This window comes from Uloborus diversus, chromosome 1, assembly GCF_026930045.1.
Source record: "Uloborus diversus isolate 005 chromosome 1, Udiv.v.3.1, whole genome shotgun sequence".
In the NCBI taxonomy this organism is placed as follows: domain Eukaryota; kingdom Metazoa; phylum Arthropoda; class Arachnida; order Araneae; family Uloboridae; genus Uloborus; species Uloborus diversus.
In genome coordinates, this window is record NC_072731.1 from 161234119 (window position 1) to 161253018 (window position 18900).

An 18900-nucleotide genomic window follows, 5' to 3' on the forward strand; every position below is an offset into this window, starting at 1 on the left:
GGCTCTTGCAGGTATATTTGATGAGTATTATATAATTTAAAAAGATTGCGGAGGTAGGGAGATAAAAGCATAACAAAAAAAAAACATAATTCCGGTATTTTCGGACATAAAAATACCGGAAATGCGTCCAAAAATACCGGAAATTCGGTAAAATACCGAAACACAATCAACCCTGTTAAAATGAGATAAAATCAATAGCCAAGTTTCAGGCAGGACATCATTGATATTTATTTCAAACAACTTTTGCGAAAATGATACATTGAAAAACGAAACCCGCTTACAAAGCTGGAAAAAATGACAGAACACCAGTTGATATACGAGTCTTAGTAACAGATTCACAAAAATTTCCAATGCATTGACAATAACTACAAGCCCGAGATGGACGTCCACATCAAAGAGCGGTTATGTTCAAGCCCTTATGAAGAAATTGGTCACTCTCAGTCATGCCAATATATTTTCTGTGACTACCGCGATAGATGTTCCGGTGAGAGAGGGGGGGGGGGGAGAGATCGCCACGGTCAATATAATTGGGGGTGCATTCGGAAACAAAGATCGGTCGCCACGGTACCACCGCAAGCGTTTAACCGTTGACGTCACTTAACCGCGTTCGGAAACGCTGCGGTCGTTTTTTGGCGGTCGACTTGGCAGCAACCTGTTGTACCGCAGTCTGGAAGCGGTTAGCGAGGTCACATACGTCACAAAGTCTATGTTGGCCAATCCGGTCGTGTTTCATGTTTTGATCGTAACGCACGTGACTTTTCCCGTCACGAAAGTTATGCTTTGATTGGAGCGTCGTTTGCTGCTGAACTAGAACTACCGCGGTGTAACCACGAGCGTTCGGAAACACAGCTGTTCTGCCAGGCTTCCTAGAGAAATTCCAAATACGTCATAACCACGCGGTGTAACCGGTAGGTCGTTTCCGAACGCAGCCTTGGTCGAAATACAAAACCTTGAATCGTTTTTCGAAAGATGTGGAGGACTCTTCGAGAGATGCATGAAAACTGTGTGGATGAGTAATGATATATGGATACGTAAGTATTCAATGAGCAATGACAAAATTGGCCCAGCTAACGTTGCACAGATTTCTTAAGATTGCAACGTTTAACAATAAACAAAGTCGCAGCGGAACCATTGAGTCTCAAGATTCATCTAACGTAATTTCAGGAGACACATTATAGGTATATCTTCAAGGAGCAGTATTTCTTGACCCGTTTAATGTGGAACGTAGGTTGACCGTCGCTATATGTTACGAACATTCAACCATGATACGTTACAGAAACAATCGACGAACCATCAGGGTTTAAAAAAAAAAAAGCGAGCAGCACCGAACACTCTCTTAATGGAAACAAGATGGTGAATCCACCTGCAAAACGAACAGTAGCGACCATAGACTAATAATAAGAGTAGACCGAGCTTTCCCAGACTTGCTGATGAAAAAATTGGTTCGTGGATACATCATGTGACTGGTGGGAGGCTTGGCGAAAACTTTGGCAGCATGGTTGCTAGATGGCAACATTATCTATAGTTTGGCACTCGACATGTATTTTAAGTAATGTGTTTTCATTATAATTTTTTTCCAGGTGCAGAGATTGAACTGTTTTTCTTTTAGTTATACATAATTTTGACATCAGTAATTAGTTTTTGATCACAGTTTTCAGTCACTTTTATTTCATTCGGAACTGCTACGTCAGCGTTGGCGTGAACGTAATGGAGGAAACGTTTTTCGTTAACGCAAAAATGTACTAATCGGTACCTTAAATTTAAATTGTAGGTAAAAATCTTACCGTTTGCCGATTCCTTTTGGACGCTTGCATCTTTAATTGCTTAGAGAGTTATTGAAATTGACTAAAGAAAATGCACAGTACCATCTAAACGAAAAACTCACTATATTAACAAAATATTTACACCTTAGAATAACAAATTTACAAATCGGACTCCATGAAAGATCATTCTTCCGTGTTCCATCAATTCTATTCATTTTATTTCTCAAGCGGACGTTGATCGTCTGCTGCGATCAACGCCCGCTGTTGCTAGGATATCCACCAGTCACATGGTTTGGTTTATGATCAGCAAAAGGGTTGCCATAGCTCGGTCTACTCTTATTATTAGTCTATGGTAAGGCCCCTATATATACGAGCCGGCGCATCAGCTAAAGATCAGCCTTTTTGGATCGGAGCGCGGGTTTGAGTGGTTGTCTTTTGTGGCGAGTAATCGCGTTTGGTGATTGTTCACTGCGAGCGATTTTTAGCAGCACGTGAATTTTTTATTAAATAAAGTATTATTTTCGGCAAATTTGGCGAAACCCGAAACTTGGCTGTGGTAACCCTGGGAGTGCAACAATGAAAAATCCGATCCAAAATGGCTAAACTTAAGCTGATGCGTCGGCCTGTTTATATAGCGGCTCTAGTCTATGGTAGCGACATTATGATGCGGTATTGAGCAAGATGGCGTTCACTTGTTGACCAAGATAAGAAAGATTTGACACATAAGTATTCTCTTTCTCATTATGAACACAGAATAGAGGACAACAATTTTTTTTTCGGTTATGAAGATTTAGCCAATATCGACAAATATTTCCTGGAGAATTTCAATTTAACAATTCACCCCAGAACTTTGCACTATGTTTGGTCAATACTTAGTACCTCCGATTACAGTGTATCTTGTCATGGTGGGCTATTTAGGTGACTGTCTCATTTCCTTTACTTAGATTGGTGGTTCTATTTAAGTTTCTTCCTCTTTTTTAAAAATATAATTACGTTTTACTTTTAAATCCTCGATTACAATTGATTAAGCCATTGGAGGCATCATTCCTATACTTTCTCTTCACGATGAAAAATGTTGGCTACGGTGTGAACAATATTTCTTCTTTTGTCGCCAAGGTTACTCGCCAAGGAAAAGTTAACTTACAGAGAAAATAACTTCATCACTGAAAGTTTCCCATCACAATCCCGCGCCACATCGTTTCCCACGACACAATGAACAAGCAAGAAAGCAACATAAACTGAAAAGTTCCGATTCTTCTGACTTGGATTGATTGCAAGCAGGGCCTGATTACCGCACAGGCCGACTAGGCCTAGGCCTGGGGCCCCATCTTCCTAAGGGGCCCCAAACTTCTTAAGGAATTATGCATAGCATTGAAACTATATGAAAAATACATGTATTTTTTACATAATTAAAAAAAAATGTGACTTATTAATTGGAAAAAAAAAAAAACTTCCTTAAAAGGGAATTTTTAATCATTCTTCCAGTAACGAATATACTTTGTCAGAATTATGAGGGGCTCCAAAGGGTATTGGTAAGTGCACATGATAAATGATTTATACATAGTTCTGTGGTTAGACAAAGAGGCCCCAAAAGAGCATCCCGACATGCCCTAAACCTGTAAATCAGCCACTGTATAGTCTTCAGACGGCCTCCAAATTAATGTGGGCCTAGGGCCTCACTTTTAGTTAGCCGGGCCCAGATTGCAAAGAGTATTAAGGGTTTATTATTTTCCAAGCCAATACGTTTGCGTTATCAAACAGACGAGTTTTTACTGAGTAGAATAAATTATGGAGGTTTTGTGATCGTGAAACCCCGTTGAATCGGAGTATCAATGCACAAGTTCTGCAATGGCTACAGTCAGCGCCTGATTACTGAATAGGCCAACTAGGCCGTGGCCTAGGGCCCCTGCTATTTAGGGGCCCCCAAATGGCAAAAAAATGCTTTAGTCAGTGGCTAAAATTGTTTTATCCAATGGCTAAAATTGTAATGCTTGAAAACAGCGGACCCCAAAAAATTATGTGGCCTTGGGCCCCTTGATGTCTTAATCGGGCCCTGGCTACAGTTTCACTCTCTGGGCAGTAAAATGTTTTCAGTTTGTTTTTTCGGTAGCATCATACCAGGACAATGGACGAGCAAAGCAGTAGCAACGAATGCCGTAGTCATGGAGTAAGGATGTGTTGTTGCAAAGGCTACAGCAGTAAACTTCTGTAACAATGACTGTAGCATTTTGCCGCCGATAGTCTGACAGTAACACAACCTTCCATGATAACTGAGAGTTACTGTTTGACCACGGATTGTATGTAATTGGGCAATCTACCAAGTAAAGGCGATTCCATCTGAATGAATCTAGTTGGGGAGATGGGAAAAGAACGATGGGATTTTGAGGCACTCTCTTTATAATGTCACTAGTGCCTTATTCATTTATTGCATTCTCAAAAATAAAATAAAGGGAAACAAAAATAGTTACCATGGGAGTAACGAAAAGAAAATACAATATTTTCATTTCGTTCAGGAACGTAAAAGCAAAATAGTAAGCTCAAAACTTTGTTGTGAATGAATAAATCAATTCATTTTTGCCGTGAGAATAAAGAACGAAGGAACTACTTTGATATACCCCCACCCCCCAAATCGGAAATTTGGCGACTTTTTTTGTTTTTGTTGACACAAAACTTTGTTGCCACAAAATTCTTGCCACAAAACTTTAAAAAAAACTTAAAAAATTTAACAAAATACATGAAAATACTAAATTTGGCAACAGCAAAAACCTAAAAGCGGAAAAAACCTAAATTGGCAACACCAAAATAAGAAACAGCAACCCTAAAAAGTCCGTAGGGAATGCCAGATTTGGCGCATAATTTTTGGGGGTGTATATCAAAGTTATACCAGATCGAATATACTTCAGATTTAAAAAATGTTGCTGTGAGCAAATTTTCATTTTACAAAACAAAGGCTAAATAACAGAGAGGCAAAAGTGCACATCTGAAACAAACCAACTGACACCCCTATAAGTTAATAGATACGTCCATTTCCGCCTATAAACCGGATATTAGCCTTTCCACGTAATCCATGGTCAGACAGTAAAGATAATCCACCACGAGTTATGACAGTTTAAGATGGAAACACATGAATGCTGAGCCAAATGACGTCATGGTCCACATATCTCGCATTAATTTAGAAGTTTGTTAACATGCCAAGCAGCTGCGATTTCAGCAGGAAGGTGATACAGAACCATGCTCTAATTATAATCAGTTGGAGAGTTCACAGCCCCTAAACCGCTATAGAGACACATCGTTCAACAACCGACGAATCTCTGGTGAGTGAGTTTTCTTCTCCAGCCCCTAACCGCTATAGAGACACATCGTTCAACAACCGACGAATCTCTGGTGAGTGAGTTTTCTTCTCCAGCCCCTAACCGCTATAGAGACACATCGTTCAACAATCGACGAATCTCTGGTGAGTGAGTTTTCTTCTCCAGCCCCTAACCGCTATAGAGACACATCGTTCAACAACCGACGAATCTCTGGTGAGTGAGTTTTCTTCTCCAGTCCCTACCCGCTATAGAGACCACATCGTTCAACAATTGACGAATCTCTGGTAAGTGAGTTTTCTTCTCCAGCTGACACTGTGAGAACTGATCAGCCAGAAGCTTGGTGCTGATCAGCTAATCAAGTCTCACTGAATCTCTCAGTGAGAATGAATCTGATCTTCTCGTGCTGATCTTGGTGCTGTTTGACCTGCAGCTCCTTGCAGATCAAACCACATAGAATCACCAGACGTCCCCGAAAACTCAAAGACTATGTCACGTCTTGAAAGAGGGAGATGTTTGCAGCTGCCCAGCTTCGACGTTGCCTTTCACGTACGCCGGTGTAACAGCAACATTTCGTATGTCTTATGAATAAAGCCCACTTTTCAATCTTGTTACATTCGTATTAACTATACACTTGACCAACCACCAGAGCCCGATTTAGAAATTTTAGTGGACAGTAGGCCCACACATATCTGACCCGACGAAATATAAGATAGCAAAAAAATTGCTATTTGGATGTTAAAAGCCTCATTGCTGTCTAGGGTGTGTCTTATAATGCACTTTTTTAAAAAAGTTTTGAATTTCTTATGGGGCACCCCTTAAATTGCTTCCTTTTGATGAAAAAATACACACATAAAAGTTTCATAGAATTTGAACGTAATTTAGGGGGTGCTACCATGACTAAAATTACAGTAATTGTGAAAAAATAGTGTAAAAATAAACTCCCTCAATATATCTTGTCATATTTTTAATCAACATGAAATTACGTTGGTTGGATTTAACATAACACAAATACCTATTTCTTATATATACAAGAAAATAATAAGCATTTCATGGTTGTCATTTTACGTAATAATGTCAGAAAAGCATCCGAAAGTTCGGTAATGTCATTCATATCACAGGTTTACACTTTCGGTCTTTTACATTCAGGAATATTGTAATTTTTCTCTTTGTTACTTCCATGTGACAATACAAACTTTTCACTGATTGCTACTTACTATCCAGACTAAAAAAATAAATTTAAAAAAGAAATAAAAAGAGAGAGAGTTGTCAAATTTTGCAGCAGTGGTAGCACCCTCTAAATATTATTCAATTTTTAATTTTCAGGTATGATAATTTATTTTTTCATTCAAAGGAACAAAATGAGAGGGTGCCTCATGAAAAAATAACACTTTTAAAAATAAGACGCTCCCTACTGTACACTTGATACATCGTTCGTGGTTTTGAACACCATCATAAACAAATTAAAGCCATGTTTCGGCATAATTTTTTGTGTGGTTTATATTCTTCGGCGGCTTCCTGGGCCTATGCTAAACCAGGCCCTGGCACACCACTTACCGCCTTATTCACCGTTAACCTAACCACACGCCTTAAACCGCGAGGTTCATAAACTCGTAGTTGGGATTGTTACCGCGAGGTTAAAATTTCGGTATTCACCGGCGAAAAACACCTCGGAGTTTCTCAACAAGAAGTTACTCAACCAAACTTCATGCGGTTATAAGCACAGACACCCTATTGGCTAATAAAGATCATATGATTTTCACACGTTTTCTTCTTCGTTACTGTTATTTCAGCTCTGCGCTTGTGTAGAGTTCGTGGTAGAGGTAAAGCCGATCTTTGCTCGTGGTGTTGTTGTCATAAGCCTGATAACTTTTTTTATCTTTTTATATAAAGTAGCTTGTTGGTAAAGAAAATGGAAATAGGTAAGAAAAAAGAACGCGTCATCTCTATGTACGCGTCTCCGAGTTCTAAAAACTCGATGTATTGCAGTTGCCGTATGCCTCGGTCCGCCATTGTTTCAAATGTTTACTTGTAAAATGCGCATGCTCAGAAGCTAAACCAAGCCCTTAACCTTGCTTCCAGAGCTTGGTTAGGTTTCCCAACCACGCCTGGTTTCGAAAACCTGTCAGCGTATAGTTGAAGTTAACGGTGAATACAGAAGAAGGGGATAACCCCAGGTTTAGCGCTTAAACGCGTAGTTCAGTTAATGGTGAATACAGCGGTTACTCGACAGCGTTTCGAACTCCATCTCAATATGAGCATATAATCGCAGAACAGTGCGAGGTGGTCGTCAACGCTCCCGCCTCGCCCCCCGCCATTCTTCATACGGGCACCGGTATCTCTTCCAGAACCGTCCTCTTCTTCCTGCAGCAGCAGACGATCGCCGTGGCCGAGCAGCAGAGGAGCAGCGAGCAGACGACGAGTAAAGCTAGCAGCGCGAGCACCACCGTCCGGTCGCAGCTCAGTCCGGCGAACAGGTGGTGCGGGGCGGACCGGTTGGCGCTCAGGTTGACCGGGTACTCGGTGAAGAGCGGCACGAAGTGGTTCCAGAAGGTCATTCGCTCCGACTCGTAGGACCGGGCCACGAACGGCTCCAGCCCCAGGCTGGCGAAGCAGTCGTCGTCCTGGGTGTAGGGGCGCCACCAGAAACCGGTTGACCGGTTGCTCTCGGCCGGAGTGGGCTCTCTGGTGGGACAAAAGATGAATGAGGGTGAAATCATGCTCGTGAGTGCAGCTCAGATTACATGCACAGTGAAATCATGCAAATATGCACAAAAAATCTTAAAATATATGCATTTTTTTTTTCGCGCAAATAAAAGTTTTCACATCTGAATCAAAACACAAATGGCCGTTCAATTCTTGCATTTTTATATTTTTTATGACAAATTTTATTCTTTGACGATGATATGCGCACAAAAAATAGTATGCATACGAGTATGCATGCTAATAAGGACGCATTTTTTTTTTTTTTTTGTTCAAGCCTGATTGTTGAACACAAGTCAATTTGACATAACTTTTATTTTCGAGGTAGACCGTGCAAAGCCGAGCGACACAGCTAGTTTTACATAAAAACAGCGGGTTACAAATCAGCCAATGGCTTGTATCGTTATAACAAACAAATTAAACCAACAAGAAACAAGAAAAATCCTCATGTTATTAGTGGTGAATGAGAGCATAAAATGCCACTGAGCTTTCCAATAAATTAAATAGGTGCAATGGTCAAATTATTTTGAAACTAAAGAAACAATACAAATAATGTCAGAAACACCTGTATTCAAAGTATCTTCTCTGAACAGCATATGGCTTGGCAGAATAAGACCAGCAGGGGATCGACCGCCCAAATTTGGTAGCTGGTTCAGAGATGGCGTCTCTGAAATCAATCTCTCTGAAAAGCAAGTGTTCAGTGTCGCCATCTACAAATAACTAACTAACTAAAGTGGCAGATCATTTGCCGTATCTATGGGCCATTCCGTGTGTGACGGAACGACATTTTTTGTGAAAAACAAAAGTTTAAGCGATTGCAGCGACATTTCTTTCTTTTGCATTTCGTCGGTAACGATCAAAATATGAAAAACGAAGCAGAAACAAATAATTTTTATTGTTTTAACTTTTCAATTTGCATTCTTTTATTTGCTTCGGGACGGAATGACATTCGTGTTATTCTAACTTTTGAACTTCTCAGTACTAAACGAACTCTCCGTGAATTAAATATAAATTGATTCTTTTTAATGGAAGAGCCCGTTTGAGTTATAGAAGTAAGAACAAGGGTTCATACTCACTTCGGATTAAAAAATTCAGTGACCTTTTCCAAGACTTTTTCATGACTTTATAAAAAATTTCATGACCTTGTTATACAAAGAGAATAGTACTATTTAATGTCAAACTTGCCTATTATTTCTATGTATTGCCGGACTCAAGTCTTTATTTTCTAAAGCCTACAACAAATTAAGATAAACTCTGATAAATTTAATGCTTTTTTTACGAGTGGTTGAAATAAATTCGGATGCAACTGAATTACACTTTTTGAGTGGGTCTGGTAAAATCAAAAACATGCAACGCCACTACTACGCAATGTACAAACAAGAAGTGCCGAAAATAATGGTGAATTCAAAATTAGTGATGTCCCAGCAGTAAAATCTCATTACAAAAAAAGGTGGGCGGCTATTACAGAAGCGGATGCAATAGGATTCCTAAACTCAGATTTGTTTTGAGGATCGTTAAATTTTCGAGTATTATTATAGCTTTTACTAGTGTGACACACACAAAGAACTAGCAATATTATTAAGTCCCTCAAGATTTCTAATCCTTCTTTTAGCTAGTTACTTTATTACTGTCCAAGACATTTTTCCCATTACTTAAAATTAATTTCCATGACTTTTGATGAAAATATCAATTTTCCATGACTTTTCCAGGTCTGAAATTTGTTAATCTCTTTTCCATGACTTCCCAGGATTTCCATGACCCGTACGAACCCTGAAGAACAAGACATCGTTCATTCAAGTTACTTTTCATGCATAGCCGTGTCCAAGGGGAGGGTTTTAGGGGTTAAACCCCTCCCATTGGGGAAAAAATAATCAACCAAAAGAAAATTTATAACTGACTTTTATAGCTTTAATGTGAAAGTTTGTGAGCAACGCTTCAAAAAACCCTTTCTGTCTGTAGTTTTTCTGTAATTTAAGAATGTTAGAGCTTTACCAGCTGAAATAACATTTTGGAAAAACTATTATGGCTAAACCACTGAATGATTTGTCAACACAAAGCATTAACAGCGTTAATATTGCTTTAAAAGGTTATGATGAATGCGGTATATGTTGCAGCTATAAAGATGCATTGATTGTATTTAGTAATGTAATTTGCATCTACCATAAGCTCTTTTTTGTTTAGTTTATTAAGCATTATTCCAGAATATGAAACCTAATGTATGTGCTACATTATAAAAAAAATCTGTGGGCAGTTTTTAATACTAATTGCAATATACTGCGTAATAAACATAAATAGGTTTGATTTAAAAAGAAACAAACAAGGTTAGATTGAAAAGAAGATGTAAAATGAAGGAATACTGCTGCTATTTGAGCAGCCAAAAATATTCTTCCGGGGCGGGGATGGGGGATGGTACAGTAGTCCTTACAGGTCTATAAATGCCATGCTGGGATTAGTAATTTAACATAAAACCAAAGTTGGTAGTGAATTAAACTCTTACTCCCCCCACCCCGCTTTAAAACTCCTCCCTTTATGAAAACCTGGACACGGGCCTGTATTTCATGCATTGAATTTAAACTATCAAAATTAACACGTTGTGACGGAACTACAAGCATTTTTTGAGTCCATTTATTGCAACCAAAGTGACCGATTACGAAATTAAAAAAATGCATTGCACTAGGCTCCTACAAAGTGACTAAACAACGTATAAAAAATAAAATCCAGTGGTGTACCTAGCATGGGTGATACCCGGGGTGGTGATTTGAGGCGTCAATTCCCCCCCCCCCACCTCCACCCCCCCCCCCCCACAAACGCAAAAGAATTTTTTTTTTATGTAAACATTAAAATTCATGCAATTTTCAGAAACAACTACATTTGTGGCAGAACAAAATTTTTATGTGGGCTAATGGTCAAAATTTTTTTTAAAGTGTGGGTCCCGGGTTTTTCCCGAATCGGAAATTTTTTAAGTTTGTAGCTTTAAAAATGCATCTTCTTTACTAATAATAAAGCTGAAAGTCTCTCTGTCCGGAGGATGTCTGGATGTCTAGATGTCTGTAGGATGTCTGTGACGCGCATAGCGCCTAAACCGTTCGGCCGATTTTCATGAAATTTGGCACAAAGTTAGTATGTGGCATGGGGGTGTGCACCTCGAAGCGATGTTTCGAAAATTCGATGTGGTTCTTTTTCTATTCCAATTTTAAGAAAAAAAAATATCATAAGATGGACGAGTAAATTACGAAATTATCATAGCGTGGAACCGTAACATGGGTACAAGCCAACTGGCAAGAAAATTCACCATACATTATTTGTAAATATACAGGCGAACCAAAAGACCTTTTGATTTTTCTATTACGGGCAAAGCCGTGCGGGTATCACTAGTAGTTTCATATTTTTCAAAAACTTGCAAATCCACTTTTGATGTCACCCCCCAGACGGGTGAAACCCGGGGCTGACCGCGCCTACGCACAGTGGGGCGGCGAAAAGCCAAAAAGCGCTTATAAGTGTTTTTAAACCTCTCTCGCTTGTTTGTTTACACAGGCATGTTATAATGGTATTTTCTCGATTTGTTTGGTCTCAGGGTTCAAAGTTCGCAGGTTCACGCAGCTAATTCGTTTTCAGGGCCTTTCTAAAGATCATTTATGACTAATTACTGTTTGACCTCGGAATGTATGTAATTTGGCAATCTGCCAAGTAAAGACCATTCCATCTGAATGACTCTAGCAGGGGAGAAAGGAAAATAACGATGGGATTTTGATGCACGCTTTTTATAACGTCACTAGTGCCTTATTCATTTATTGCATTCTCAAAAATAAAGTAAGGGGAAACAAAGATAGTTACCATGGAAACAACAAAAAGAAAAGGAAATATTTTCATTTCGTTCAGAAACGTAAGAGCGAAATGGTGAACTCAAAACTTTGTTGCGAATGAATAAATCAATTCATTTTTGCCGTGAGAATATAGATCGAATATACTTTAGATTTAAAAAATGTTGCTGTGAGCAAAGTTTCATTTTTACGAAACTAAGGCTAAATGATAGAGAGGCAAAAGTGCACAGCTGTAGCAAACCAACTAACACCCCTATAAACTAACAGATACGTCCATTTCCACCTATTAACCGGATATTAGCCTTTCCATGTAATCGATGGTCAGACAGTAATACTATTTTCTAAGAGGACATAAGAGGACATTTTTTTTGTAGAGTGAGTTGAAAAAAATAACCTTGAATTCCGAAGTTTTTGATGCTGATCAAAACCGATTTTTGGTTTGAGAATTCGATTACTAATTTTTTTCGTCCTATTACTATCGTTGGACACGAGAGAAATTAAAAATACCCGCCTTTAATAAGAAAAAAAATTATAAACTGCTTAAAAGCAATTTTTGTAAATTCCCGCACTTATGGTTCTTCAACTTTCTAAAGGCTCCCTTCAGCTTTGTAGTGGACGAAGGGCTCTAAAATTCCAGCTATGATTGCCTAAAAGGTAGGCCTGTGCAAATTTATTAATCCTCAATAGGGAAGTTTTCTATTTTTCAATTTTATTTTTATATGATAGAGTAACATGTAAGAACATCATAGGTGAAAAATATTTTGCAATACGATAAGTAGTTTTTTTTTTTAATTAATTTTTAAAGTTCAAGCGCTTGTGACGTCAAATGGCATAGGAAGTGACGTCATGCCCTCTTCCGATAGGGGAGAACCCGAAGGACGTGCATTCGACTTCGAAGACGAAACGTAAAAGGCTTATCTCCTCGCGTTTCTGGAATATTAAACCTCTCATCCTCTCGGAAATAGTCGAATATCCTCATTGATGTTACATGAGGAAGATTATTTAGTTTGTGCTTTAACGAATCCGGCCTCCATAGTGTGTTCAAAAGGATTATTGAATGTCTAAAAAATAAAAATACCAGCGCGCTCAAAATGTCCCTAGCGAAAACAAGGGATCTTCGGCGGAAGGCTGCCCATTCGCGCCCCGTGACGTAGGCTCGTGACGTTTCAGGAGAGCGCACTTTTGCGCGAGGATTTTTAAAAAATCATTAAAAATCAACCACGGTGTTTTAAAATTCCGCGATGGTGAATTTTTTAGTTTTGAGGGTCAATTAACAATATCCAATAGCCAAAATATGAACATTTAATAGGTTGCAACTTCCCTATTGGTTCAGTATAGGAAAAAAAAAAACATTTATCAGCCCTTTTTGGCGTTTTCGCCCCATTGTGCTCCGTAGCGACGCCACTGATAAAATCATTTCAATCATATATTAAGAGGAAACTTTTTTTTTTCCGTAAAAGGTGTCGTTTTCATGGAATTGACCAACACAAAAACATCCACATAGCCATAGGCGTCCATATGGGGGGCGGGAGAAGGCAAGGGGGAGCTCAAGCCCCTCCCCCCTCCTTAGAAATTAGAACTTCCTTACCTTTACTACTTTTTTTCTTTGCAAAAATGTAAAAACATTTCTTCTCAAGCCATTAATGAACAACTTATTGAAAATGTCAAATTTTAATCACTCTAATCTGTACCGAAATCGGTTTCTATGGGGAAAATATCCTGTTAAACCATGGGGGAAATATCTCAGCATCCCCCTAGGGTGGTTCAAAAAAACCTTTTTTTCAGTTAGAGTCCAAAACACCCCTATTTTTTTTACACTTACTAATAGTATTGTGCTGAAAATTTTTTAGCTTTTTACTCAAATTTTAAGACGGTGCTCTATGACACCTTCATTTAACACTAGTGGTACCCGCACGGCTTCGCTCGTAACAGAAAAATTAAAAGGTCTTTTGGTTCGCCTGTATTTACAAATAATGTATTGTGAATTTTCTCGTCAATTGGCTTGTACTCATGTTACGGTTACATGTTATGATAATTTCGTATCTCGCCAATTGGCTCGTGCCCATGTTACGGTTCCACGTTATGATAATTTCGTAATTTACCAGACCATCTTATGATAGTTTTGTTCTTAAATTTGGAATACAAAAAGAACCACATCGAATTTTCGAAACATCGCTTCGAGGTGCACACCCCCATGCTACACACTAACTTTGTGCCAAATTTCATGAAAATCGGCCGAACGGTCTAGGCGCTATGCGCGTCACAGACATCCTACAGACATCCAGACATCCTCCGGACAGAGAGACTTTCAGCTTTATTATTAGTAAAGAAGATAAAGATAAAGATTCTTTCCCATTTTATTAAATTTCTGTGAAAAATGGGCTTAAAATTGGAATAAAAAAAGAACCACATCGAATTTTCGAAAAATCGCTTCGAGGTGCACACCTTCATGCTACAAACTAACTTTGTGCCGAATTTCCTGAAAATCGGCCGAACGGTTTAGGCGCCATGCGCATCACAGACATCCTACAGACATCCAGACATCCTCCAGACAGAGAGACTTTCAGCTTTATTATTAGTAAAGATTAGCCGTACCATAGAAAATGCCACAAATTGAAAAATATTTAATTTCCTCAGATTTTTTTTTGTAAATAATTGTTTTATTGCAATGTACAGTGAAATCCCGTTACAACGAATTTCAAGGGACTGCAAATGTTGTTCCTTGTAACGGGAATTTCGTTGTAATGGAATTCAAATAATGTAATGGCAGTTATATAGGGATTGAAAATGTAGTTCGTTGAAACGGAAATTTCGTTGTATTAGTATTCGTTGTAACGGAACTTCACTGTACATGCACATTTCTAGTGTATATTATAATATGTAGCACTGTTTTTTCAGTTCGAAGTATTTTTTTAACCCCCCTCAGCGTACTATTGAAATTTGGGGGGGTGGGGGGTTGAGCACCTTCTTTCAGCTGAAATAGTTAGCTAAAATTCTTCCAGTATATAGCTATCCACAAGTCTAAAAATATTGAAGGGTGTCCCGGTGTCTAGGAGAAACTTTTTTTTTGAGCAATCGCGATTGCTTATTGTTCTCACTTGACTGTTTTTGGCGTCCTATCATTTTATTTTCTCACCATCACCGTCGACCGGCTCCTCACGATGCAGCTCCTACAGCGAAAACCGTCTCCAGGTTGCATCCATGTCCTACACACACGCGCATACATACACAACTACACGCACGCACACACACGCACACACATATACACCTACACACACATACACATATACACCTACACACATACACATACACATACACACGCATACATACAGACACCTACACATACACAAAAACATACACGCACACATGCACACAACTACCCACACATTCATGCCTGCACACAGACACAAACACACACGCCTGCACCACACAGATACACATACCTCTACACACAACACACATACCCCCCCAACACAAACACACACGCCTACATGCACACACTCCATATGCTACACACACGCGCATACATACACCTACACACACATACACAAATACATACACACACACAAACACATGCACACACTCAAACACAAACACATGCACACACTCAAACACATACATACACGCATACATACAGACACCTACACAAACACATACACACACACAAACACATGCACACACTTAAACACATACATACACGCATACATACAGACACCTACACATACACACATACACACAACTACCCACACACTCATGCCTGCACACAGACACAAACACATATGCCTATACACACATACACATACCCCTACACACAACACACATACCCCCCCCCCCACATACACACAAACACACACGCCTACATACACACACTCGTGATTGCGAAAAACATAATTTGAATTCAAGATGTCAAAATTCAAATTAATATTTCTTTATTTTTTTACATGCATTTTTGAACCACCCTAATCCCCCCGCACCCCCCTCAAAATTTTGCATATGGGCGGCCATGCACTTTCCCGACTCACTACCAAACGGCACGACCTTGAGGCTCACGGATTTGGACACAATCTATATATATAAATGAAAGTCGTGTTGGTTACACTATTTATAACTCAAGAACGGCTGAACCGATTTGGCTGAAAATTGGTGGGGAGGTAACTTAGAATCAGGAGACGGACATTGGATACTTTTTATCCCGTTTGACCACGTTCCCAAAATATTTGTAATTGCAAATTAAATGTTTATTTAATTATTTAGTTCTATGAATACCTAATAGATGGAGGGATAAGTTAGCTCGAGAAGGCGCTGGCCGACAGTGTCAATAGCTACGCTACTGTGGGACTGTTGTGGTCAGCGACTGATTTTTGAATGCGTTTTGTTTTTCGATATTCAGATACATAATTTGATTTTGTAAGATTTTTCTACTGGGTTTTGTTTTCCTTATTTCTACAACGTTTGTTTTTGTTCTTATAGTTGAAGATAGTTTATCTAAGTAAATAATTTCAGTTGTCGTATTATTCAATTGTGATTGTTCTTTATAATGTTTTTACTATAGTATTATTTATTTGGCGAAACATTTTAAATTGCAGAAAAAAAAACACTTCACTCGCTAAAGGGCAGGGTTACGGTAGCGTGGTTGCTTGGCGCGTTAAGCGATGAACTATACAGTTGAAGGATTATTTTGAGTTTGGAAGCTAATGTTAATCTTTTTATGTGTTTTGGCAAATAGTTTTAAATTCTAAAGAGTTTAGAAGAAATTCCAAAGAGAGAGAGTAATGGGTTTTTGAAAATATGTTTAAGCATTTTAGTTGAAGAAAAATGATCATTTCACATCAGAAGGGATGGAACTGATCGTGGATTTTTTTTGATTCCGCGGATTTCCTTTAAATTCTTTCACGGGCATCGCCGTGCGGGTACTGCTAGTTCTAGATATAGGTCAATTCCACCTAGATATGAGCGCAAGTATAGCGGTTTGGCTGCATAGGCCCTAGTTCGGCTGCAACGGAGGTCCAAAGTTGATAATTTGGACCCAGAAATGCAATGGAATTCCCTTTAAAATTACCATTGTTTTCGCTTTTTCTGCTATTGTACTGCAGAATGAGCCGTTTGCATGCTTATCTTTGAATTAATTAAGTAATACTAGTTTTTAATAAGCGGTTCTCAAATTCAAATTGGCTCCTACTTTTAATTTCAATAACTTGAATGCCAAAATAATATAGTAACAGGATATTTATCGTTCGCAAATGAAACTTATTTTCATTTTATATTAATCGTCTGCTAGTAACAAGTACTTATCGTTTGCTAATAAAAACATTTACTTTAACTGGATATTTATTGTCTGCTATCAAAGATATCCCACATTGATAAGCAGAAAACACTCTGATTTATTGCACATGGCACACAAAAGAACAAAAATACAAGATTGTTTCGACTTTTCAAACAACTTAGAACATGCTCATAAATAAATACGTGTCCTCCCTCATACTCAATTTACTAACAAAAGATGTTGGGAGATCGAACATAGTCTCCAGTTAAGAAATTCCAATGGAAACGTTACTGCATTTCTGGGGCCAAACAAGCAACTTTGGACCCTCGTTGTAGAGAAACCAGGGCCTATGCAGTCAAACAGCTTTACCTGCGCTCATATCTAATGGAAATGTACCTAGAGCTAGAATTTTGTCAAAATCCGTGACCCTCAAGGTCGTCAGATGAGGGCCGAGTCCTTACCCCGTCCGGGCGAAGTTGGTCCAGAGCCGGATCATGGTGTCCGAGACCTGTTTGTCCTGAGGCAATCGCAGGGCGTTCTCCAGGCCGAAGTGGGGGAAGCCGAACAGGTAGTACAGCTCGCTCTCGTGGTACGAGCCTGCAACAAAGAGGTTACTACAGTAACTTGCTGAATAATAATGCAGAAGATACAACAATGTGAATAATGCGTCATTAACAGAACGTTGGCGAGCACAAGATTAGAAAAGAAAAGAAAAATTAATTTGTATTTAGACATCTTGAATTCAAATTATGTTTTTTCGCCATCACGAATATGTGTATGTAGGCGTGTGTGTAGGGTATGTGTGTGTGTAGGGGGTATGTGTATGTGTGTGTAGGCATGTGTGTTTGTGTCTGTGTGCAGGCATAAGTGTGTGGGTAGTTGTGTGTATGAATGTGTGTGGGGGGGGGTATGTGTATGTGGGCTTATGTGTTTGTGTCTGTGTGCAGGCATGAATGTGTGGGTAGTTGTCTGTATGTGTTTGTGTATGTGTGTATGTGTTTGTTTGTGTGTGTGTTTGTGTGTGTGGGGGGGTATGTGTGTGTAGGGGGTATGTGTATGTGTGTTTGCGTCTGTGTGCAGGCATAAGTGTGTGGGTAGTTGTGTGTATGAATGTGTGTGTGGGGGGGTATGTGTATGTGTGTGTAGGCATATGTGTTTGTGTCTGTGTGCAGGCATGAATGTATGGGTAGTTGTGTGTATGTGTTTGTGTATGTGTGTATGTGTTTGTTTGTGTGTGTGTTTGGTTTGTGTGTGTGTTTGTGTGTGTTGGTGTATGTGTGTGCATGTGTTTGTGTTTGTATGTGTTTGTGTGTGTATGTGTGTGCATGTGTGTGTGTGTGTAGTTGTGTATGTATGCGCGTGTGTGTAGGACATGGATGCAACCAGGAGACGGCTTTCGCTACAGGAACAGCATCGTGAGGAGCCGGTCGACGGTGATGCTGCGGAGGGTGGCGGTGGGAAAATAAAATCAAAGGACATCAAAACAGTCAAGTGAGAGCACTAAGCAATCGTGATTGCTCAAAAAGAACGAACCTTTATTTCAACTATCAACTATTAAAGGGACCTCAAACTATGAAGGACTGCGTGCCAGACGCCTTGCCTTCAGAAGACAACACAATAGATGGTGGTGCCATCTATGGACAGTTCGAGAATTCAGAACCAGGCCATGAGCCGAAAAACTTTCTGGTCTGGCACCCCCAGAGATATCGTTTCACTTGGAGGAGATTGTGACCACGAGCATATTTAACGTCGCCCAGTCACCATTAATGACGACGGTGGATCTTCGACCAGCGAGAATCAAACCCGAGACCCTCCGGCCCCCAAGTCCAATGCCTTTCCGATCAGGCCACAACGGCCCAAACCTTTATTTACAAGAACGCAAGCTTAACTGAATTAGTGTCGGTGTTGCGAAACTAGAAGTTTAAATTCTAAAAGCACAAATCATGATACGATATAAAATAATGATACGATATATTACAGTTACATACAGAATGTGTTAGAGGATAAAGATTTTAGGGGCCATTCATTAATAACTTAAGGAT

General features: G+C 39.3%; 1 protein-coding gene across 1 annotated transcript in view; it reads right to left on the minus strand.

Moving 5' to 3' along the window:
• Positions 1 to 7222: 7222 nt before the first annotated feature.
• LOC129222565 (acetylcholinesterase-like) overlaps positions 7223 to 18900 on the minus strand; it is a 65983-nt gene continuing 54305 nt past the window's right edge. The window contains exons 7-8 of the mRNA XM_054857084.1: positions 17320 to 17472; positions 7223 to 7756 (exon numbers count right to left, since the gene is read on the minus strand). Of these exons, the coding sequence (XP_054713059.1) occupies positions 7393 to 7756; positions 17320 to 17472 (517 nt within the window). The 3' untranslated portion in view covers positions 7223 to 7392. The remainder of the gene's footprint in view (positions 7757 to 17319; positions 17473 to 18900) is intronic.